The 24,342-nt window shown below is 41.9% G+C and overlaps 1 protein-coding gene across 2 annotated transcripts; it reads left to right on the forward strand.

The window, feature by feature from the left end:
- Positions 1-23,394, forward strand: NTMT2 (N-terminal Xaa-Pro-Lys N-methyltransferase 2). 2 transcript variants are annotated; one of them, XR_011142424.1, is made up of 5 exons: positions 1-277; positions 8,085-8,260; positions 14,377-14,626; positions 18,336-19,231; positions 21,003-23,394. XR_011142424.1 is itself a non-coding variant. In XM_009672786.2 (4 exons), the coding sequence occupies exons 1-4, from the start codon at positions 124-126 to the stop codon at positions 18,608-18,610; spliced, it is 855 nt and encodes a 284-aa protein (XP_009671081.1). In that variant the 5' UTR covers positions 4-123; the 3' UTR covers positions 18,611-20,014. The 2 variants fall into 2 exon arrangements, 1 of the variants encoding a protein (XP_009671081.1); XM_009672786.2 differs by lacking the exon at positions 21,003-23,394 and having other exon boundaries at positions 4-277; positions 18,336-20,014.
- The last annotated feature ends 948 nt before the right edge of the window (positions 23,395-24,342 follow it).

Raw genomic sequence — 24,342 nt, forward strand, 5'->3', positions numbered from 1 at the left:
AATATAGAATGACAGCACATTGCCACAGTTTAAATGACACTGCCTCTGCCTCTTCGGAAGGACAGTTCTTGCTGAGAGCACCAGCCACGGCAACTTTCCACCCTTGCAAAAAAAGTCTTCATCATGGCATATAAGGGAGCACATTTAGCTTTTAAGTCACGCTGGCATAAGACAGATGAAGAACTCTGTCGGCACAGCATGTCCTTTGTCTTGCATAAGGCGATCCGGAATGACTTCTTCCAGAGTTACCTTTATCTGCTGGAAAAACTTCCCCTGGGTGAGTACCTGGTGAGCAGGAACGTCTGTGTGCGTGTGTGACCGCTTTCCAGAAAGACATATCCTGCTAGATGGTAGAATACAAACCCATTAATGACAATAAGTAGTTCCGAGAAGCCCTGCTGGAGTGTGAACTAGACCATTTGCTACTCTCCCTCCCAGCTCCCTCTAATTCAATATCCTCTTATTTTACCTAAATACCCCACAAATTGTTGGCAGGGACGGGAAAGGAAAGACCTCAAAAATAAAATCTGTTTTCTGTTGATGGTAGCATTAGACTTTTTAGTCACCATTAAATTAAAGCGTACATTGACCTGTATGGAGCTTGGAAGGACAAATATGAAAATACCAGAGCTGACGGGCCTTACTTTCTGTTGTCTGATACCCGTTTTGTTGTCTTTCAGTGTGTTCTTAGCCTTATCACAAGTATTGCTTTGGACAAGTGTTTGAAAGGTTTTATTTTTTTATCAAGAGCCGCTGTAATCCAGACCTCTGCAGCAGGTTGTCTTGCCCACTATTTATTATCTGGTGGGAAAATACTTCCAAAATGTTTGTGTATAGCACAGTTTCAGTGGAAGACTCTGGTTACAGGATGCAAAGACATTTATTTAGGTGCAGAAAAAGGATGTTCGTTTCTCATGACAATTTGACCCTGAACAAGAACCAAAGATCTCACCAGGACAGCATAGCTAAAGGGGAGTTTTTACTTGCATCTATATTATGTTAGCATGTCACTTTTTTAGAAGAATTATGCAACTTCCACTGAACATTAGAACTGTAGGCATTTGAGATGGGAAGGATGTGTCTGTCCAACCTGCTAAGCTGCTCTTCATAGTGAGTTCTTGAGGGCTTCTTCCTAATTGAAAGATCCATTTAGGCAAGTGGATTATCTTACCTGATCGTGTGAAAATACATGGACCACAGTGAAAATGCTGCTTAAGATGCTAGAATTCAAAAGTCCTGGAAAGAGAAAAGGCATTGCCATATTTTTTAGAATTCAGTGTGACTTTTAACAGCAATATCTGCAGCTATTGAAAATGAAGCAGAGAAGATAAATTCTCCTGTCCCTATGGTAGGTAGATGGGAAAAATGGAAAGGAAGGAAAGATGGAAAGGAAGGAAAGTTAATTCTAGGTCCATATAATCTCAGGAAATCTATGAAAATGTTGTTGTTCTGTTTGTTTTGAAAGTAAACACAACATATTAGAAACTAAGCAGGATATCCCACAATGTAACTGTTAGTGTAATTATTAATAATTATTTAAAGGCTTTAAAAGGTACCATTGTGAACATCTAGCCTAGAATTTCACATACTGGTTCCTGTATCATGCTTGTAACTTTTGACTGGGCCACAGTATATGTTTGTGAAGACAAAAATACCTTAGTTTAAGGGCTCTAAGCGACTGAGAATTCATCAATCTGTCATTAAGCTGCTCCAAGCCTAATCACTCCACTGTTTTAAACCTATTCTATTTCTTGTCTGAATTTATTTGAATTCCCATTCCCTGCCAACAAGTTTTGTTAAGGCTTTGCTTATCAGATTAAAGAGCCCCTCTGCCAGCTTTTTCAGGTCCTGAACCATTCTTACAACTTTTCTAAGCAGTTTTCCATGTGTCAGCTTATTGCCAGCATATCGGAATTAGTTGTGAGTCCAGCCTTCATGTGAACCTGTAGTTCACAGAATCACAGAATCACAGAAAAGCCAAGGTTAGAAGGGACCTCTGGAGATCATCTAGTCTAACCCCCCTACTCAAGCAGTCACCTAGAGCACATTACCCAGGCTCGCGTCCAGGCGGGTTTTGAATATCTCCAAGGAAGGAGACTCCACAGCCTCTCTGGGCAACCTGTTCCAATGCTCAGTCACCCTCACAGTGAAGAAGTTTTTCCTCAGATTCAGATGGAGCTTCCTGTGTTTCAGTTTGTGCCTGTTGCCTCTTGTTCTGTCGCTGGGCACCACTGAGAAGAGTCTGGTCCCATCTGCTTGACACGCTCCTTTTAGATATTTGTATACATTGATGAGATCCCCTCGCAGTCTTCTCTTCTCCAGGCTGAACAGGCCCCGCTCTCGCAGCCTTTCTTCATAGGAGAGATGCTCCAGTCCCCTCATCATTTTAGTAGCCCTCCGCTGGACTCTTTCTAGGAGCTCCATGTCTCTCTTGTACTGGCGAGCCCAACACTGGACACAGTACTCCAGATGTGGCCTCACCAGGGCTGAGTAGAGGAGGAGGATCACCTCCCTCCACCTGCTGGCAACACTCTTCCTAAATCAGCCCACGATACATTGGCCTTCTTTGCCACAAGGGCACATTGCTGGATCATGGTTAACTTGTCCACCAGGACTCCCAGGTCCTTCTCCACAGAGCTGCTTTCCAGCAGGTCAGCCCCCAGCCTGTACTGGTGCATGGAGTTATTCCTCCCTAGATGCAGGACCCTGCACTTGCCTTTGTTGAACTTCATGAGGTTCCTCTCTGCCCATCTCTCCAGCCTGTCGAGGTCCCTCTGAATGGCAGCACAGCTCTCTGGTGTATCAGTCACTCTTCCCAGTTTAGTATCATCAGCAAACTTGCTGAGGGTGCACTGCTTCTGTTCATCCAGGTCACTGATGAATACGCTGAACAAGACTGGACCCAGTATTGACCCCTGGGTGACATCGCTAGCTACAGGCCTCCAACTAGACTTTGCATCACTGATCACAGCCCTCTGCCGTTTAGCCAGTTCTCAATCCACCTCACTGTCCACTCATCCAGCCCACACTTCCTGAGCTTGCCTATGAGGATGTTTTGGGAGACAGTGTCAAAAGCCTTGCTGAAGTCAAGGTAGACAACCTCCACTGCTCTCCGCTCATCTACCCAGCCAATCATAGAAGGCTATCAGATTGGTCAAGTTTGTCTGTTACTCCATGGTAACTGTCATGAGGTAAAGGTGACAAGAGACAATGAACATAAGTTGAAACGATAGAGCTTCAGACTGGATATAAGGAACAACTTTGTCCCCATGAGGGCAATCAGGCTTTGGAACGGGTTTCCTGGTGAGGTTGTGCAATTCTCCTTCCATGGAGGTTTCCAAGACCTGACTGTATAAAGCCATGAGGAACCTCGTCTGACCTTACGACTGCCCCTGCTCTGAGCAGAAATTTGGACTAGAAGCCTCTTTAGGTCCCTTCCAACCTGGATTATCCCGTGATCCTATGTTCTAAGCGGTGGAGAGGACAGAATGTGCCAGGTCTGAGCATCTCTTCAGAATTACATTTTCTAGTTTGGTTCAGAGTGCAACTGAAGAGAAATGAACTGAACTTTTCAGGCTTAAACACTAGATCCTGATCTCTCTGTGTAAACACTGATAAACCCTTTAAACAGCACTAGGACTGTCACCTAGCAGGGTAGTTAAGCATGTGCTTAACTTTAAGCATCAGTAATAGCACTGAAATCAGGCCTCCCATTGAAAGTTGCAGTGCAGCCCAGGGTCAGCCAGGTAGAAACTTTGCTTTGAGCCATACTAACTCCACACTCACTCCACTTCTCCATTGCTAGGTTCGGTGTTGGAGCACTTAGGCATGTTTGCCTATGAGCTGAGCATATCTGATATCACAATCTGTTAAGAGAAACATGTCATCTTCACAGACCAGAGTAACACTTATAAATAAAAGCCATGAGTAACTTTAGGCTCTAGTCCAACAATGTATTTAAATGTGTGTGAATGCCCTTAAGCACAGTGGACTTTAATGGAACCACTCAGATGCTGATTATCATGTATGTTTTTACATGGGGCTGTGGGACTTTCTGCCAATGGGGTGAATTCTATAGTGAAAGACTCAAATGATCAGTCAACAGAGCCAAATATTTCAGTGTGTGAGGCAGGTGTCTGTATGTAAAACAACTTTGGGGGAGTTAATGTTCATCCTCTGTTAAACAGAATGTAAGTGGTCTTCAGACCACAGTAGAGAGGTGGATTCTATCCTGGACCCAGATAACTATTTTTCAACTGATGCACAAAGCAGATGTTGCGTTTAAAAGGAGATACTCAGCCAATCTGGAATTAGTTAAGTATCTTGCAGAAAGCAGTTGGAACCACAAAATAATGCTCGCAGATAAAAACTTCAAAAAAATTATTTGCAATATTTGCTTCTGGCAGGAAAATTTAGCCGAGCAAACCCTGCAATCAAGACCTATAAGACATTCTACTGCAGATTGGGACTGCCCCCAGTCCTTGTTAAATGCTCCCATTTCTCTAGAGATTTAGGTCAGCTGCACTGGGAACCTGGAAAACAAAATTTTGAACTGATCCATACAAAATTGTAGAGATAATGTTGTGGACTTTGCAGGGGAAAGGGCTTAGATAAATGTTGTATGTCTAGCCCAGGGACTGGCATTCAGCTCTATGTCACTGCTGTGCATCCAGATAGATTTTGCAGTGACTGAAAATTATTAACCTCTTAATGAGCCTTCAGAGATGCTTAAGGAATCAGTTTCTGTTCTTAGCCTGCTATTCCAGTGGGTTCATCTTAACCATCTCCACTTGGAGGTCTTGCCAGCAGGTTCAGCTGAGAGACCAAGCATGTAATGAGAAAAAATTTCTTCTTACTTTACCAGAAGCACTTTTCTAACTTGAAGCCTTACAGGTCACCTGACTTACTCCTGAAACCCTGTCTGTGAAAGACTGCCACACCCTCCCACCCAAATCTATGAGAGACTTACAGGTTCTGTAGTCCTATCCTGCCCATGCTCTGCTTTACAAAGCACATTGAAATCAGGCTCTGTATCAGTAGCAGATCTCGAAAGTATTTCATTTCCTGGTACACGAGGTAGTCCCACAGGGTTCATGGAATCGGAGGTGCTTTCGTCTAGACAAGTCCTGTGATGAGGAGGTGTGCTGGAGTGGAGCTGCAATACTTAACTACCACCAAGGGCACATGCCTTCTCACAGTGCTTTTTTGAGGTAGATTCCTGCAAGCTGGCACTCCTCCTGCTGCCTCTGGTCCTGCTGCACGCACCTGAGTGCCAGGTGCAGCCAAGAAGATCAGAGGTGAGGCTGATTGGCTGTATCTGGAATATTGGATTGTGGAATGGGAAAGTTAGCAGTGTTGCAAATTCATGAGAGGGAGGAGTAACACTGAGGGAGCAAGTGGTGGAAATCATCTATATAGATCATACATACCGTGTGTGAGACCATAGATCTGTAGGAGTATGCTTTGGGTACAGTGCCACCCTTCATGTTAGTCTGTGTCCTTGCATGCCCTCCGTTGGGAGACTTGCATGAAAACATCTCTACATAGCCTCAGTGGGTAGATAAAACCCCATGGATGCTAAGACCAGAGCTGATTTCAGATGCCAGCACGTAAGGCAGGTCTCTGGGCTAGAGCAGAGTCCAAATCAGCTGGTATATGCATGCAAATCCTGCCAGGCATTCTGTGAGTCTGATACCGGATCTGAGTGAGAAATTGGAGAGCACACACTAAAGGTCTGATATCCTGAACTGCATATCATCCCCATGTGTTCCCTTGGGTCAGGCTTGTGTTTTGAGCAGATGGACTCTGAATATTTGTCGTTCATGCTGCCAACTGTCTGTGGCACCCTGTCCTAGTGTGCAGACAGCCTGTAAACACCTTTCCCTTCCACCTAGCAGAATGGGATAAATCACTGTCCTTTGATAGTTCCCTTAAACAAGCCCTAGAGATCATCACTCTGTCTGTGATAAGGAAGGTCTTGTAAAACTAACATTCAGGGATTCAGTTCTGTTCACCAGACAAGCTGGCATCTGAAGTGGAGAAAAGAAAGACTCAGAGAAAAGAAGGTGATGCCACTCCCAAGGGAAGATGGAGATCATTTACTGGAAGAATCACAACCACCAGTGACATCTTTGTTTCCCAGGCTCTGGGAAACACCCTGGCCAAGTTGTGCTGGGGATTGGCTGCTACCACGTTTGTATTAATTTCTTCGGTTAAATGGTTTCTTCTGAGTATGTGAATATAATCAGTGGAGTGTGTAAAACCCCCAGGTTTGACCCTTGCTGGGCTCAATGCTTGCTTGTGGTATAAATTTCTCAGGCATAACATAAATGTGTAATGGATTAAAGCTTTAATAGTATCTGTGCAGCAGTTGACTTAAGCAGGTGATGACAGGAGGGGCCGGTAATGCTGCTTTTGTTGGATGAAGGATATGCCAGGCATGCTGCTAATGTGTAACCCAATAGCACTATTCTGTTCCGAGTGGTCATTGGTGGTAATTATTCCCCATCCTACTTCCTTTGTCCCCCCCTTATTTGCCTCCAAAATGTCATTCTCCTGCTGAGGATGGGCAGGCAGACACTTATCGTTCCCTGCTGAGCTTGCTTGCCCTCAATAAATGCATTCCAGGCTTATATTCAGGGCCTCTGGCCTAGCCCTCATCCTCTGCATGGAAGGCATAATTCCCGTTCCCCGGCTGGAGTAGGCAAGGCATGGCCTGTTAAGACCCTTCGTAGCAGTTACCAGCAATGCTTCTGTAGAAATTTAAAGATGTAGTATTCAGAAGGCTATCTCAGAATAGCAACAAAGTACTGCTCCCTCATCCTTCTGTTTAATTAGTCTGCAGGGAGGTCTCCATTTCCATAGTTCATAACCGAAAAGGTGTTTGCTGCTTGCTCATTTCCAGCTCCTTGAACACACTTGAAATCTGCAGCCGAGCTGGTCTCATACTGCAGAGCAGTGTGCATAAGGACTTGTTCCCAGTGTAAATCCATCTCTTGCTTTGGCGTAGCTTTCACATGGAGGCTTCTAGTTGTGTTTTCATTGGAAGGGCTGGTCGGGAATAGCTCTGTGTCACACACACAAGGAAAACCTGCCTGTACGTATGTGTGAGACAGCAAGAGCCAGTGGGTTCCAAGCAAACTGTTTCTGGTCTGTCTGAATCCGAACTTCTGAGATACAAAGCATAACTACTGTTCATATGCCAAAGCCCATCAAGCATAGAAAAACCTAGGATGCCGAGGATAGATCTCAGTTCTTCAAAGAATCAGGAAGATAACCCTTTACCAAATAGACCTCACAGATATTATTAAAAACAGCTTCAAACTTATGATTGCTGTATATTACCAACAAAATAACCAAGCAATGAAAAGAAACATCCCAGCCTCTGGCACACAGGAGCTTTCCAGTGTATCACCCGCTAATTATTTTATTCCTTGATCTGTGACAGATGAAAATTTAGGACTGTCTGTTCTAAATTGTCTGCCCTCTGTATAGTCATTTAGGCCTGAGACTACCATCTGCTCTTCAGTTCAACTTACTCGCCGTGCCACAGATTGTGCAGTATCACTAAAAATAAATCAGAGCAAGTGCTTCATTCATCCACACTCTCTCTTCTTGGTGCATTCTCCGTGCAGCTGTCAATGGCTAGAAAGTGTATATGAAGCCTGTAGATTGTAAGAAGCAGTCAGGTTTATCACAGCCAAAATAATCACCCTACACAGCAACTTATAAACTTATACTGCCCACAGCTTTTCTAGGAGCAAACCAACCCCATTGTTCTCATTGGCATGAATGTTCATCTTCAAACCTGAAATGATTTTTCACTGACATGAAAACATGCGGAGTAGTGACACAAATGAGGTCTGAGCCTGTGAGGCCCTGAATGTGCCCAGGGGGTGCTGTGTCCCTTCAAGGCCTTGCAGGATTAAATACACCTTTCCTTCCACCTTTGCTTTAGAAACAAAGGTTTGTGAATTTGGAGGCTCAACCCAGACTGTGGATCTCAGCCATCATGCCTCTAGAACAGTAAACTAACCCAGAAGTATCTGTCATTAACAATAAAATAACGATTTATCTGCTTGCAGTGAAACTTTATGCTTTAACAAGTCAAGTCATCAATGGTGAGATGCAGTTCTACGCCAGGGCCAAACACTTCTACCAGGAGGTGCCAGCCACAGAAGAGGGCATGATGGGAGACTACGTTGAACTCTCCAATACAGACATTGAGTCCTCCAGGGAATTTCTCAGGAAGTTTGTTGGGGTGAGTCATCTAATCACATCTTCTGTGAGAAGCAGTGGTCACGTGTCATAAATGACATACATTGTCCCCAGTCACCTACATTTTAAATGGCACCATATGTCACATGTTATGTGCATGAAGCTCAATCACAGGTCATAACTGGCTTTCATTGTGTCCAGTAACATACAATTTACGTGCATGCTACCAGCTCATACATAATAATGAATATACCTTTTGCCTGGTCATATGTAATTATTTACCTGCTTTGCATTCTTTTCTTTTGCTCTGAAGCTGCAAAGAGAATTGTGCAAGGGGTTCTTCTAGTTAGGCTTGGGTAGAGGATTAATTCTCAGTATAGGACTTGGACCTTTCATGATACAGTCTTTGTCGGCTTCAGTGGGAGAATTGCCTGTGCAAGTTCCTGCGGTATGTTTACGAAAGTAGTTGAGACTAAATACCAAGTTTATGTTTTGCCTATTTATCACTATTTCAGAGAAGGCTGCAAGAAAAACCATCCTACCTCCAGTATTAGGGATATAGAGAATAAAGAGATATTGGAGAAGGCCGTTAGGAGAAACATTTTTTCTTGAGCATTCCGGTATCACTAAGGTCATTTGCAGGCAGATTTTTAAAGGTCTTCAAAGGTCTGTTTTGACCTGAGATGCAAAGAGATGCCAAGTGGGGTTTTAACAGCGACAGTGATAGCACTTTTGCACTTAGCTGCCTGAAAATCTCATTGATGCCTAAATGTGCCTCTAGAAATCTGCAGATCTTTAAAAGCGTGGTCCAGTCATTTCTGACTGCTCTTCCCCTTCCCAGGGGAAAAGCTGAACAGCAGTATTAGACACTAAACAGTCCACAAAGCCAAGGGCTGCAGGAAACCAAGTTTTGTGCGTTCTGCTCACAAAATGACTAGTTCCATATAATGTTACCATAGATCTTTCATTATCTACTCAAATGTACAAATTTGGGGTAACGAGATGACCTTTTTTTAGCCTTAATGATCGACTGTGGCAAAAAGCTCAATAAGTTAATTAGATGTTGTGTAAAAAAAAGGACAAAGTTTAAATGAACTGGGATGGAAAACAAGCGTGGCTTAACAACAGATTGAAGTCCTGTATAGCAGTGAAGGGCAACTGATGGAAAAGTTTACTGTACCTGATAGAGGCTCCTGGGCCAACATGCCAGCAAAGCGCAATTACTTGAGTGAACATCTGCATTATTTTTATGAATAGTCATTTGTATTAATGCTAATGCAAAAAGGCTTTACAACATCTCAAGTCCCTGGTGTGTTAGGCTTTCTACAAACACAAAATAAGAAAATAGAAAGGAAGTTTAGCAAGGCAGCTGAATCAGATGGTCAATGGCACTTTTACAGAAAATGAAATGTAACTTGTAAGTCTAGAGCCAGCCCAATGCATATGCATCCCTTAAATTTTAAGTCATGTTCGAAGAACCTTTGTGGAATTCAAGTGGTATATAAGCCTGTGCTCAGGGAAAGATTTCACACTTCCTAGACATCATACAGATTCAGTTTCCTGAATGGCAAGTTTATATCACAGCGTTACGCTTTCTCTTCTCCAAGACCCAAAAAGGAAAGAAGTACAGTCTGTAGCAGAGTTCTCACATGGCAAAGAGAAATCATACCCAATGCATCAGGTGTGATGACAGATACAAAATACTCCAGAGCAGAGTTCCTATTCCTTATTAGCCAGGGATAGTCTGAATGGCCAAGATCAAAACAGGGCAGAAAAAGGAATCTGCACGTTTTGCTAGTTATGATTTAGCTTGTTCAAGCCTGTCCGCAGTTGAGATACGCTCAATTGGTTATGTTACTTACGGTTTATTTTCCTTTCTTACTACTACAATTTGAATCCTACTCAACCAGATATAGATATTTACTAGCTTTATGTAGTAGTGGCTTTACTGTAAAGCTGATTTGAGGTATGTCTTCATGAATAATTATTTTTTGCAATAAGGCAATACAAATTTTAAAAAATGGTTCATGGTAATATAAACTATATTTTATTTTTTATAGACAAAAGCTATTCTTTGAAGATTAGAAGTTTAACAAAATCAGAAAATAGGAAAATCAGTTTCAGATCAGGTGAAAATATTTCACTTCCTTTTTTTGTTGTTTTACCCTCTGAAAAATTTCTCCTTTTGTTTTCAAGAAAAAAGTCAGTTCCGAAATGAAAAACGCTGTTTAGAAATGAAAAGTTGACCAGTTATTTTTTCCGTGAAAGTCATCAAAATGAAGTGTCTTGACATTTTCAGCACTTTCCTGTGTTTTTTTGGCCATAACTATTCTCTAGATTTGAAATATGAATTTCAGGGATAGTTTTATTCTTCCAAAACTTTATTTTCTGGCAAATTTAGTGTTCCTTAAAAAGCAGTTGCCCAGTTCCACTCAAATTACTCCTCTTGAGTTAGTTTGGCTTGTGTGGAAATGCCACACACGGACATTTCTCTTACGTGACTTATGTTGCATACCTTCACGTATGGCATTTCTTAGCATGATTCTTAGCCCCACCGTAAACTGAACCTTAGATTTCTTTACCATTGGAGAGTTTATCTTGCCTGGGCACATGGAAGGAATTACAGAAAGGCACAGGAGGACTAAGGACTTCAGTTATATTTTATCCTGTCTCCCTTCCCAGGTGAGTCAAACTGAGTTAAAAGTGCCACTGTGCTCAAGCTGAGAGGTTTTATGTGTGTGTGGGCAGATTTCAAACCAAGAGCAACATTCAAGTCAGAACCTGAGCCAGCAGTGCAATACAGACAAGCTATAAGTTGTTTTACATGCAGCCCATATTTGAAGGGTTATCAGCAGAACTAGGTCGGTGACTATTTATGGCCGTGTGTTTATGCCAGTTAAAGCCTTGCTGTCCCTATAGACACTGTGTTTTCAAATGCCTAATCCAGAGGTAACGTGTAAAAAAGGAAACAAGGAAAGCAAAGAAAACATTAATTCCGGAACAGTTGTGAGCTATAGATGTGTGAAATAGTGCAAGAGAGGATTATCCTCAGATAATAGGGCTCCCTTTCTGCCCTAAACTCTTGCCCTTATTTTACCAGTCTGAGCGGTTACTGCTGAACAGAAAGTTTCTGGAGAGTGATTTTGCCCCTGTTTGGTCAGGGCAATGGCAGAGATTTGGTTGAAAAAATGTAGAAAAAAATATTTAATTTAGAAAGAAAGCCACTGTGCTTTTTAGCTATTTCTTGAACTCCGATTTATTTTTACTTCTGCGTAGAAGCAAAGGGTCTTCTTCACAAGACCCTTCCAAGACCTGAAGTACTAGCACCAGGAACATATGCCACAGCTATTTTACCCCTAAGGAACTTCTTGAGTGCCCTGTTCAGCTTTTCAGCAGAACTTCTGATTGCGTACATATCCTAAATGATAGTGATACTGAGTAATGTGAAACAGATAATCAGAGGAGCAGTTAATCGCAAATTTTTGAGCCTGATCTAGCTTAAATTTTTTACTTAAACTATTTTTTAAATAAGAAATCTGATTTTTAACTCAATTAGGCTTTTGGGAAAATGATTGCTTTCCAAGGAAAATGTTAATACCCTATCAACGCTCTGAGCACTCCCAAACTGAAAATATATTAGTGGAACATGAAATTATATCAACATTTTCATTACAAATGGAGCCATAGTGCTTTGGAGGGGTACTAGTCTGATTGCCATTTGCTCTTGTTCTCTGTGAGCAAAGTGTAGGATCAGGCTTCATCTCCCAGGTTTGTCCGTTTTCCTGCTTCTTGACGGCAAATGCAGACGTGTCATCAGACGTCCTTGCCATGGCGCATCGTGAGAGGTAAATTCCCCGTCTTGAACGAGGTACCCTAACTACAGCTTCCCTGAACGCAAGTATCAAAGTCAAAGCAGTCGTATGGGGTTTTGTCTAATTCTGTTAGCTTTTTGGGTAGATGATCCCTATTTTCTGACCAGCTCTCGCAAGGCTTTTTGCTTAATCACATCAGCCTTTCAGGTCCCTGTGCTCTTTCTACAGTTATTCAATGTAACCAGATGCTCAGCTGGGCTATTCATAGTCATGCCATTGACAGTACTGTCCTTTGACCTTAATAATCTACTGAATTACCCACTGAAGCAAGGCCAAAAAAGCAGTGAGTTACATGGTTTATGCTTGGTCATTATGGAGGAGGTCTCCTAATAAGCAGGAAAAGCTAAATTCTTCCTGGGCTTATTTTCTTCAGGAGCAGTGAAGTTGCAGCAGGAAGACTTTGGCCCATAACCTTCACTTTAACTTTCAGTTCCAAAGAACAGGGAAAAGGTGTTTACATTTGCCTTTAATATATTTGTTTAACAGATAACTTCAGCCAGGGGAGCTCCAGTCCCACAGTCAGGGCCTGTGCAGCCTTAAAATTTCTGTTTTACAAAACAGCAGCAGGCTATTAAGAGCCTTTTTATAGCTAGAATGGAAGCTTTAGAGATGAAATGCTGCTTTCATTATAAAGCTCCTTTTCCAGTGACTCATTATTTTCTCATAGACATACCCTTTGTGGCACAATTTTTCATGTCGGATCTCAGTCCGGAGATTTATAAAGAAAAAAGAGTAAAATATTCTCAATCATCTTTTTTGTCTCTACATCTAAAAAAGAAATTCTGAATATGCCTCAGTCCAAAATTTTTATGTTGTCATAAGTTAGCTACAGCTCTAAGATCTTTGTTCAAACACAGCTTGTTTTGAAAATTGCACTCAAATCTCAGGACACTCTATATCTGTAGAGATGTCTGTGGGCACCTTGGAAGTTTTGTACTCTGGAAGTTAATTCTTGCGTGCAGTATATGGTACGCGCTCATTTTTAAGCCTTCACTGGGCTCAGAATGTAATGAGACATCTCTGTAGCTGGCTGTGAGGTATGAATATTTGACAGATGAACTTGCAAGGACTTTACAAAGATTAGGGGATCTTCTGAGAAGGTTAGGAACTTGTGAAAAGATATGTCTCTTCTTATACCAAGCAAAAACTTATTGTACAGCAAGGAATGCAGTACTGCAGTGAAGAGGTCCCATCAACAGCAGCCTTGGCATTTTAGAGCTCAGTAATGTTGCATAGTTAGGCCTCCCACCACTCTTACTGTGTAGGCAAATATAGGTCTCCCCTTTCTCACAGAAGGGAAAGCTGAGTCCCAAACTGCAGTGAGCCTCCCAAGGAAGGGAGTGCACTTTTGAGGAATATGGCTCCTTCGAAATTTTGTAGTTTTTTTGAGTGTCTCTTGGGGACAAAGCTGAGCCAGCTACTTAATTCTTCGTGTCTCTTCCTAAACATGATTACAGCTATCACAGAGAGAGAAATTTAGAGAAGGCCTTGAGAGAGCTATTTGAAGTCAGTGCAAATTGAACAAATCCCTTCTTGCCCTACGTAAAACCAAGAAGCTATACCAGAAGTGAAGGATCTGTAAAGGATGCAGGGAGCTCATTGCTAGTAGATACCTGAGCCACAAATAAGTGGCTCACAGATAATCTGAATAGATCATTTTAGGTCTGGTAATAATATCTGCAGTTTTGCAGACCAGGAGCAGTAGCGTTTTGTTCATAACTCTGTACATTGGTGACAGCATAAAGCAGGAAAGGATTGCCACCTGCCAGCATGGTTCATGTGTAGATGAAGGAGTATCTTTGGTTGAGCCTGCAACAAAGGCTGCAAGAGTACGCACCAAATGAGTGGCTGCTGGAGACCTGGGGTGATGAATATGAAAGTCAGTGTGCTGGGCAGGGGAGCCTGGTGTAGACAGCCTTGGCTGATAGGAGTAGGGCAGGGAGGGAATCCAGCTGGAGAGCTAGGGGAGATCTGTCTTCACTCCCTCCTCTTATTGGTTTGGGCGCTGAGCATGGTTCTGTAGGACACTGGGCTTCACTCTGAGCTAGGGGGAAGTGAAGATGGAGGAAAAATGAATCAAGACGTTTTCTGGGAATATAGCAACCAGCCCTGCTCACTCCTAGGTGCCCAAAGCTGTTTTCATCGTGTCCCAGCTTGTGGTGCCTTGCACAAATAAGGAGACAGGACACTAGGCTTGGTGGACTAAAAGCCATAGCTGGTAACACAGTTGCTGTGATCTTTCAGGTGGTATTTTTCAGATTTAAAATGATTTTCTTGTATTCCACAGGGGGTAGGGAAAGCTGGCACCAACTGCGCCCTGGACTGCGGCTCTGGGATAGGTCGGGTCAGCAAGCATGTCCTGTTACCAATTTTCAAGAGCGTGGAACTGGTGGATATGATGGAGAATTTCCTGGCTGAGGTCCCAAACTACCTACGGGGCAAGGAGGACAGAGTAGAGATGTATTATTGCAAAAGCCTTCAGGAATTCACTCCAGCCCCACAAAGATATGATGTCATCTGGATTCAGTGGGTTTCAGGTTAGTTCAGCCTGATTCATCCAGCCAGGCATCTCAGAGAACTACACAGCCTGTGCTAAAAATTATGTTAAAAGAATGGTGCAGCTGTAAAAGGAGGTTCTCAAATATTCAAAAAAGCCAGGCTGAAGACTGACCAGTGCTGGGGGCACAAGGCTTGCCCTGCCCTCATTCAGTTTCAGTGCCTGGTCCCACAGCAGCCGTCCACTGCCAGCACAAGCGATTGAAAAAAAAACAAAGAGAGAAACTACTATACTCCTGGAGCCCTACTGTGGAGTCAGGCAGTCCTCACAGTTCATATCTCTTTGAACTTAACCACAGAATCCCATTAGTCCAGGAACAGCCTCACTTCCCTTAAAGTCTCACAAGAGACCTTTGAGAGTTCTCCCAGGCCACATGAACAGTGGGTACGGATCAAGTTGCTTTCATTTAGGTCATGTAGCGGGGCGGATGGGGGGCATATGTAATTGGAGAGCAGGTTGCATGCTAAGGTGCAGCTGAGGAGTAGGCCTTATATCTAGATTTTCTTGAGCAGGGATCTTCCTTAGCAAGCTAATAATCTAATGATGCTGCATACAGATATGCTGGGTTAGCCTCATCTGTGAGCAGTGATCCATCAAAACCTCTACATCTGGCATGTCATGGGAGAAGGACTGTAGCACTATGGCAGTAACAGCATGTCAGGTTAAATCTTGGCTATGAGGACATCCAGCATGTGGGAGAGAGTTGTATGAGTCTCATTCTCTTGTCTGAGTCTTGGCAGATCTTGTACAACATTTTGCCCATGTGTTTTTCTGGAGAGTTTGGTACTACAGCCGGCCAAAGGGTTATCCTGAATGATGTCTCACCATGCAGTCTCACAGGGAGAAAGAGCCTTTCTGAGAGATCTGCATCCCCTCTTCAGATTGGGCAGCCCAAGGGTTTGGACAGAGGGCAAGTGCTTAGGTTTGTTTGCTCACAAGATTGGTACTGCCTTCATTTAAGGATAGCTTCTTTTGGCTCTTTGCAGAAAGTCTTTTTCCACCCAGACTTCACCACCTCTGCATCACAGCTTGGCATCCCTTGGGGTAGTACCCATAACAGTCTTGTGGGAATCACTGGCATGTCACATACCCCTTGCACACTGAATTCTTTAAGTTAAGTGGCTCTTTAGGTCCTTCCTCAGCTGCTGTCAATAAGTGTCCCTCCCTGTTACTGATTTTCTGGAAGGGAATTCTGAATCTGATGATCCTGACTTGGGGATATTTGAGGAAACAATCCGGAAAAAGCCATAGTAAAATCACCAATATCTATAAATCAGACCTTATACATGCGCTGGTGCTTATCAAACAGGTTCACCTAGCAATGTCCCACAGCACCTCTTCATATTACAAATGTCTGCTTCCTACCCTGCAAGCCACCGCAGTGAACGCACTGCAGTATTTAAAGCAGTAAACTGGCAGTCAGATAGCGTGGGTTGTATTCTTGGCTCCGTCATTTTTATTTGATTCCTCCCTGCATGAAAAGTGCTCTAAAGTCATAAGTGAATGGAGTTGTCCTAACACCTGTAGAAAAGGGGAGTGGAAGGTGATTTGAGAAGTCATCTTTCCATTCTCCTGTCACAAAACCCCAATTTTTGACAGACAGATGTTTGCCCAAGCTGTTCTTTAAAACCTTCACTGCTGGAAATCTCATAATCTTTCTAGAAAACCTGCAGCAGTGCCTAACTGTCCATCCAGAAAGTAAGTTGTGTCCTAATCTTTGAACCTAAACATCCCTTGTGCAGTTCAAGCTGTCAGAACTCATTGTTCTAAAGCACAAGATGAGGCCTGAACTCCTTCTCTCCAAAACTCTGGAGGTAGTTTCTTGCTAGATAAAAGAAAAAAAAACAGACAAAGGCAGGGAGGTTGGTGCAGGAGATGATGTTATTCAGGAGCACATACTTGTTCTCTACATATAGTCTTACACAATATTGAAATCAGTCTTCTTAGAACAGGGCTTTTTTCTTTAAGTGTGCAAACAAACTGCTTCAGAACAGTATCATTTTCCTTTGTTATTTGTCCTTCTTGAATAACCCATCATTGCAGTATACCCAGCTCCTGCCTCATCTCTTCAGCAAGTCCAAGTAAACATGAGATGAGATGAGCTAAGACTTGTCCTTGTCTGGAGTTGTACTGGTCAGCTGTGCGGCTACTAACAAAGGGAACATCTGCCTTTTCCTTAGCATAGACACATATCTGGATCTCTTTCCTCCCTTCAGCCATCAGTCTCAATGAAATCTGTAGGAATTTAAGTATTATTCAGACTTTTACCCCTCTTTTGAGTGGCTGAAATATGCCAACAAGCTCACCACTTACTGGTGGAGCGGCAGCAGGCCAAACTGGCAGGTAGCAACATCCTGAGATCTCCTTTTGTTAGGAAACAAGGCTAAAAGCTAGGTTAAGAGAACGTTAAATTCCAAATGAGGTGTTCAAATGCTTCAATTACTCTTGCCCATGCAGTCTTGATTTGTCTCATGTATACATAACTATAAGAGCGCGTGCTGTTATTTTATGAAAAAATAAAAGGAAAGCTTACATTTCATATTGAAATTACCATTTTCCTTCAACTTGAAACCTATTCAGTTTTAGGCTTTGGGGCTTTTTTCTTTTTCTTTTTTGAGGGGAGAGAGGGTTAGTTTAAAAAACGGACATTCTCTGTCAAAATGTGGTTTTGAAATGACAACTTCCATTTATGAAAGTTCAAATCTTCCATCAAGAAAACTAAATATTTTGACTAGAAAATATAAACAATCAAAATTTTCAAGTTTTTCATTTAGTTTCTGACCAGCTGTCCTTGTTAATTCAGTTTAGATGGATTTCACATGTGAGAGTTCTCAGTTTGCTCTTCTCTGAGCACTACTGATCTCAACATAACCAAAGCATTGATCTTTGAGAGGGAAGGCTAAAAAACATAATCTCAATAAGATACTCTAAAATTTAAAATATTTCACTTTTTTGAACCTATATGATATATGTAGAAATCACAAGAGGATGGGGTAATATGAAGAGTTTATTTGGCAGTTTGGAAGGTCTTGCTTTCCTCAATAGATCTTTAATCCAAAGCTTCTGTGATGAGTATACAGTGTTACACAAAGACTTATAGATCTGTAGTGTTAAAACCCAGAAGGGACCATTAGGTTATCTAATTTGACCTACTCGATATCACAGTCTATTATATTTCGTTCGTTCACGCTCATACTAAGCCAGTAGTTTGTGCTCAATTAAAACGTATCTTGAGAAAGTCAACCGCACTTGATTTGAGGAGTTCAAGAGGTGGTAAATCTACCACTTCTGTTGGTAGTTTCCAATGGGTAATTACTTACCCTGGTAAACAGTTGTCACTTATTTCCGATTTGAATTTGTCTGGCTCCAGCTTCCCGCCACTGATTCTTATTATGACTTTAACCACCAGATTAAAGAACCCTTCAGCACCCGGTATTTTCTCCGCTATTCCCACTGACTTCTGTCCACGTTTGTTGCTGCTGCTAATTTGGATCCTAAATATTGATCTGAATTTGCAACTGTTGATCTCACTGATTTGCCCTGGATTTCATAATGAAATCTGGCAGGACTAGAACTTCTCCTCCAATAAATAGGATATGGAGAAGCAGATCAAGGCACCATTGTGATGTTTAACGGGGGAGTCCCTTTAACAGCTAGTAGTGATCTCTTTTGTATCTTTTCATCTGTAGGATATCTAACAGATAAAGATCTCCTTCAGTTTCTCATCCGGTGCCAGAATGGCTTGAAGGATAACGGTGTTATCATTCTCAAGGACAACGTAGCCAGGGAGGGCTGTGTCCTGGATTGTCTGGATAGTAGTGTGATCCGAGACCTGAACATCCTCCACAGTCTCATTGAAATGAGTGGACTCGCCATCCTACAAGAGGAGAGGCAGGAGGGATTCCCTGAGCAGTGTGTCCCCGTCTGGATGTTGGCCATGCAGAAAGACCCGGGCCGTTTCTGATGGCATCGCGTGACTGCAGAGACTGGAATATGGACCAGCCACAGGACTGGGAAGGAGAAGAGGGAGGAAGAGCATCTACTAGAATCCTACTAACCATGTACTGCTACTACTACAATTCTAGGGGATCGACTTCTGAAGGATCAGGAAATAATTTTATTTGATCCAGCTTCTTTCCTGGGAAACGTGCTCCAGAGGACCCTGCTTGAGCAGGTTGGACTAGATGATCTCCAGAGGTCCCTTCCAACCTAAACCATTCTGTGATTCTCCGAGGGACTGCTCTGCTTCTAAAATCTGCCTGCTTCATCATTCTCTCCACCTTTAGAAGCCTTTTTAACAGCTCATCATCAGATTTTTCTTTCATTAGAGAGTCAGTACTGTGCCAAATCCATCTAATTAAAATAATTCAGTTTGGTGTTTCTGTAGTGGCTAATACCTTTTCGAGTGCCCTATATGAGGGGTTAACAAATAAGTCTGTTTTCTACAGTGGCGCTTAAGTCTTCCTGGAAATTAAGAAGGATCTATCAGATCACTGAAGCGGAACATTCAAATAACTTCTGGAAAACCTAGCCCAAATGTGGACTGCCGTCACTATCCATACTTTAAAATGATTAAGCCAAAAATGTAAGGAAAGTTTTATCTGTTTGTTGGCATCAGCTGTGCAGTTTGTTTTTTTTTTCCTTCCTGTCAGTTTAGACAATAAGATAACCTAGCTAATTTTCCTTTCTTTTTTTTAGGAACTACTTTACCTGCCTGGTGTTTCTGCCATAGAACAATAGTGGCGCGCAAGGGTTTTCACACTACGGGGGAAAATTTAATTGACAAATATATGCATGTTTGCATTGAAATTTTGTGAAAAGATTGTCCTACAGATTACATTCTGGAAAATATTTTTTCAAAATGATCACAGTGGAAACCACTTAAAAGCATCTCTTTATTATTCATACCACTGTAAATTTCTTTCTTTCCCACATTCCCAACAAGTCTGGCACCATATGCAGAGCTAATGGGATTTCATGGGATGTTAATAGTAAGAAGAACTAATACAGTATTGTTTTAATTAATAGCTGTACTAAACTGCAGCGGGTGTTAGTGTAACCAAAAAGCATCTATGATTTATATTCAAACAGCAGCTGTATAAGCCTGGATTCGACAGTACTAATGCACATACCATCTCCTTAGGGCTCAGAGAAATTGCACGTTGAGCAGCTTCTCATCCCCTTCACATATGCACAGAAAGAACTGTGGGAAGAAGGAAGTTCATTTTGCAGAGTTTTTCAGAATTTGAAATTCTGCTTTATTCTGAATGAGGACAAAAAAAGGGAATTTTTAAATTCTTTATAAAGGAGAATTCCAACCACATGACCACGAATGTATTCCAAGTAGATTAAAATTTTTCATCTGGACAAAAGCAAATGTTTCGTTTGAGTTTGACTTTTAAAAACATTTTCGTTGAAAATATTTGTTACTGTAACACAGTAAAAAGCAACTTAAAAATGGTTTGCTGAAAATTTAAAAAATGAATTATAATGTTAGAATGGCCTGTTTTGACTCTTCCAGACCTTGTAACTTGTTTTATTCTTCTGAAATGCAATTCTAGCAAAACTTATAAGGCTTTGCAAAGGGTTGCATTATGACAAACTTCCATGTTCTGACGGAAAGGGGTCCTCCACATAGCTCTGTGCACAATTGTCTGTGTCATCTGTGTTAGATTAACCCACGTAGAAGCCTGAAGGTAACGAGATCAGGGAATGTCTCAGCTAGATTTTAGTGTTCTTTGCCATCCTTTGATAATGAATCTCCAGTTTTGTTTTAACTGAGTAGCTCATCTTCTCTAGCAGGATGGTTGCCTATGTTGAGAATTTCCAGTTTATGGTGGAGGCCTTCCTGCAGTCAAATCTTATCCAGTAATTGTTCTCTTAATGTGCCATCGCTAACTGTAGCACTAAGGAAAACAACCCTGGTGATTTGGTGAATATTCTGGCGTGTCATATAACCTAGAAAACTATGGTTCCCAGGACACAGATGCTTCTGGAATGTTTTGACTAGTTCGTCCATTTTAATCAAGTGGTAATGGAAGCAAATTTAGCATATAATGTTGTAAAAAAACCTAGGTGAACAGTTATGTTCTGAACTTGTCCCCAGGACTAAATGCTTCTGATTCCTTTTAAGCCACTGTAATGGTTTCATTCTGCCAAGACTGCTAAAAGCTGTGGCAGTGATTGGGTGAATATGAGTACGTACAGCTATTTGAAGGAAACCCAGTCGTTTGTTTTACAGGACAGAAGCATCAGTCCTATGGTTCACAACAGTGGTTAGTAGTAACGGAAGAATATTTAGAAGACCTTTGATGTTGATTACAGATTAATTTGTCCTTCACCATTTTTTCTTCCAGCCAGAGATGTCTGCTATGGCGCAGAATGAGGACTGCTGGAGATCCTCGTACAATCATGTTTGTGCCAGGCATATCTGAATGGTGTTGGTCACTACAATGGTGAGAGAACTGCATTGTGGAAATAGGGAAGTAAATACTTTTATAGAAATCTAAACAGCTGCCACATCTTGCTGTGCAGAGTGTATCAGCTGTTCCCTTCAAACAAGAGTGGATGCAGTTTAGTAATGAGAGAAGTGGTTCCAAGATGGATATAGGATGCAAATTGGCTTATGATGAAAGGTAGAACATAAATGTTTGGTATCGCTGTCAGTGAAATAGATTTTTCTGGGTAAAAATATTCTTCACATGTTTTGTGCATCTTTCCTCTTTGAATTTCCAGAATACATCTATATGAACATATCACAAAAATATATCACTAAAATATGTTCCCTTAACTATGTGAGAATGGAGACAAGCAAAATCTTAATTTAGTAGAAAAACCCATATTTCATGGTTTCCACATTCCTGGAAATTAATGTTTCATGGCTATTTTGCTTCCACAGTAAAATATTAAAGCTTTTCTGGTGACATAATGAACCTCAAGAGTAAAGAAACATAAGCCCTCCAGGGGTTTAGATGCATGAGATTGCTGCAGACTGAATAATATTTTGTTTTCCTCCTTTTCCAAGTTACATTCAAGAATTCCCAGTCAACCAGTAGGCCATCCTTAAATGTTCATAATTTTGGGTAGGGCCAGTCTCAGCTTAAAAGTGCTGGACTCTGGATTTTAGCGTAATGTGTAATAATAGTGGATCATGAATGTCGAACTGAAAATCTTGCTTAGAATTCATCTATGTATCAGTTGCCCTTTGGTGTTCAAAGACTGGATAATTAACTCAGATGCTCCACCTCAGCTTTCAGGTTATTTAAAGCATGCACGTAAAGAAGTCTTTAGCTCATCAGAACGCACTGGAAGTTTGAATCTCATTTGTTTGGTGCTCATTTGGGACTTGTTCCTGATCTTGATGCTAACATGAATTTAATCCAAGATCGAGACCCTACCTGAGGTAGCATTCACAGAACATTCAGCGTCCTGTAAGCTCAAACCCTCATTCACCACTGTCAGGTAATTAGTGAGCTAGCCATTTAGTCCTTCAACCAGCTCTTTCTGTCACACACCCGCTACTTAAGTAATCGCTTAGCCAAAACATAGTAAAGCCCACTTCTGCCATGTCACTACCAAAGCTCTTGGTAATGCCTGTTTTTCCCATGTCAGGCCCCATACTTCTTTGTTGTGTGGCTGAATATCAAGTATTATCTTATGTGAAGTTCCCTCAGACACTGACAGTGGCCTCTAAATGCTACTGCAGCCCAAACAAAATGTAATGAAGTAATCATCACAGCAGTCTGAACAGCAATCCCAACTGTGCAGCTCCAGCAACCATCACAGATCAAGCTGTTCATGTTCAGAAGGCTATTCAGACGTTGCAAATGTGCTTTTACTCCTGATTGGCACAAAGAGCCATCCTTTTGAAATGTACCACTGAATGGATGTTCTGGAATATTTTATTTCAGAAATATTGAGATGATAATTTCAAAATATTTAGTTTAATTTTCTTGCTTGGATGTGTGTATCATCTAATCTAAACTTAATGTGAGATGATAATGTGATATGTGAGAGATATATATGGTATTATAATAGTTGAAATGAAACGTTAGTTTCCTACAGAATACTCTGATAAAAGCAGTACATTCCCTGCCCCCGGCTTTAGTGAAAGCAGTCAGCAATTTCCAGAGGAAACAGTGTTTTCAGGAGGAACAGTTCTATCAAGAAGTATTTGCCCAAACTCTTTTTCCCTGGATGTATCCTGTCCATTCAGGCAGCTTGCAGATGTGCCTGGTCTAGTGAGTAGCCACCATAAGCTTGCAACAGGCAAGAGGGAGAAGCAGCATATCCAGAGCAATTCAGACCACCTCAGAGCTGGACTGGCCGGGGGTAAGACAGCATCCTCTTCCCACAGTGGCTGTAGAGTGGGAATGAAAGTGCATCCTTGTTACAATCAATTTAGCGTCTTCATTGTTAATGTCAAACAGAAGTGCAGAATGATCTGATGAGCTGTGACTGTCAGAACTATGAAAGGGTATGGACTTGGATAACCCAGCACCTATTAGAAATCAAAGTCCTGGTACTGGGCTACCACATTAATGGGAGCAATATATATGAGTACGTAATGCCAACTGACAAAAGCTTTGTCAATAATTCCACGGAGTGCCCTGAGCACCTTTATGCCATTCTCCTGCTTTTTCCATTCTCTTAATCCAGGCTCCGCAGAGCGTTTACAATGACATATCAGACAGTAGGCCTGTCCAGAGGAACTTGACTGTTATGTGTGATTAAAACCAGTTGTGTTGCATCCCATTCCTCTTCTCTTCTTTGATGCTTCTTCCAACTTGCCTCCACTTGCCAAAAATGTTTTGTTCCCTGTGGACATCACCACATATCACTGAAGTAAAACAGATTACCTTTCATTTTAAGAGGAGGTAATTCTGTTTATCTGAGAGCAATAACAACACGCTGTATTTCAAACCTATGGGTTAATACTTGTCTATTTAAGTTGACGTCAAAGAGCCACTCCAAGACCTTTGCACCAAACAAACAAAGCTCACACTGTCATCGTCCTTATAGATACACTTTCCATCCCTAGACCTTGAAGGATATGTTATCATTGTGTTCTGGATGAGGAAACTGAGGCACAGAAGGGTGATCTGGGCCACACTACAGTTTTATCTAAGTGGGAGCTGTGAATGATTAACACTTCTACAAATCACACCGCTACAGGAAGAACTACAGCATTTTGCAGGCAGGCAAAAGCTTATTCTGCCTGTGCTTGGAGCAGATTGAAACAGTGTGGTTGTGGTTAGCCTACCGATTAACCCAACCTAATATGTCCTGCAAAGAGCAAGCTCATGCTAAACGTTGCACTCATGGATATATACAGCTTCTGCTCATTTCAGAGCATTTGCAGAACAACCTGGAGTACGCCTGCAAGAGAGGCTGCAGACCTCCTGTTAAACAACAGAATGAGCCCAGCCAGTGCTGCAGCAAAAATAAAGACAGAAAATTAGTGGAAATTTTCTCTTCCTTGTCTCTGTCTTCTGGAAAGGTTGAACTAGCAGGCATTTCAACCTATTATAGTATTTCCAGGCTCCTGAGACGTACCGTTTTTAGAGGCATTTGAAAATACGGAAGTCCCACAAGTGTGCTGTGGCTTACCGGATGCCTATTGGTGTCTTTGGATGCCTGTAATTCTCTGAAGATATGGCCTGTAGGAACCTCAGCTTAGACACAGAAGACTAGGTT

The sequence above is a fragment of the Struthio camelus genome, chromosome 8, assembly GCF_040807025.1.
Source record: "Struthio camelus isolate bStrCam1 chromosome 8, bStrCam1.hap1, whole genome shotgun sequence".
Lineage (NCBI taxonomy): Eukaryota > Metazoa > Chordata > Aves > Struthioniformes > Struthionidae > Struthio > Struthio camelus.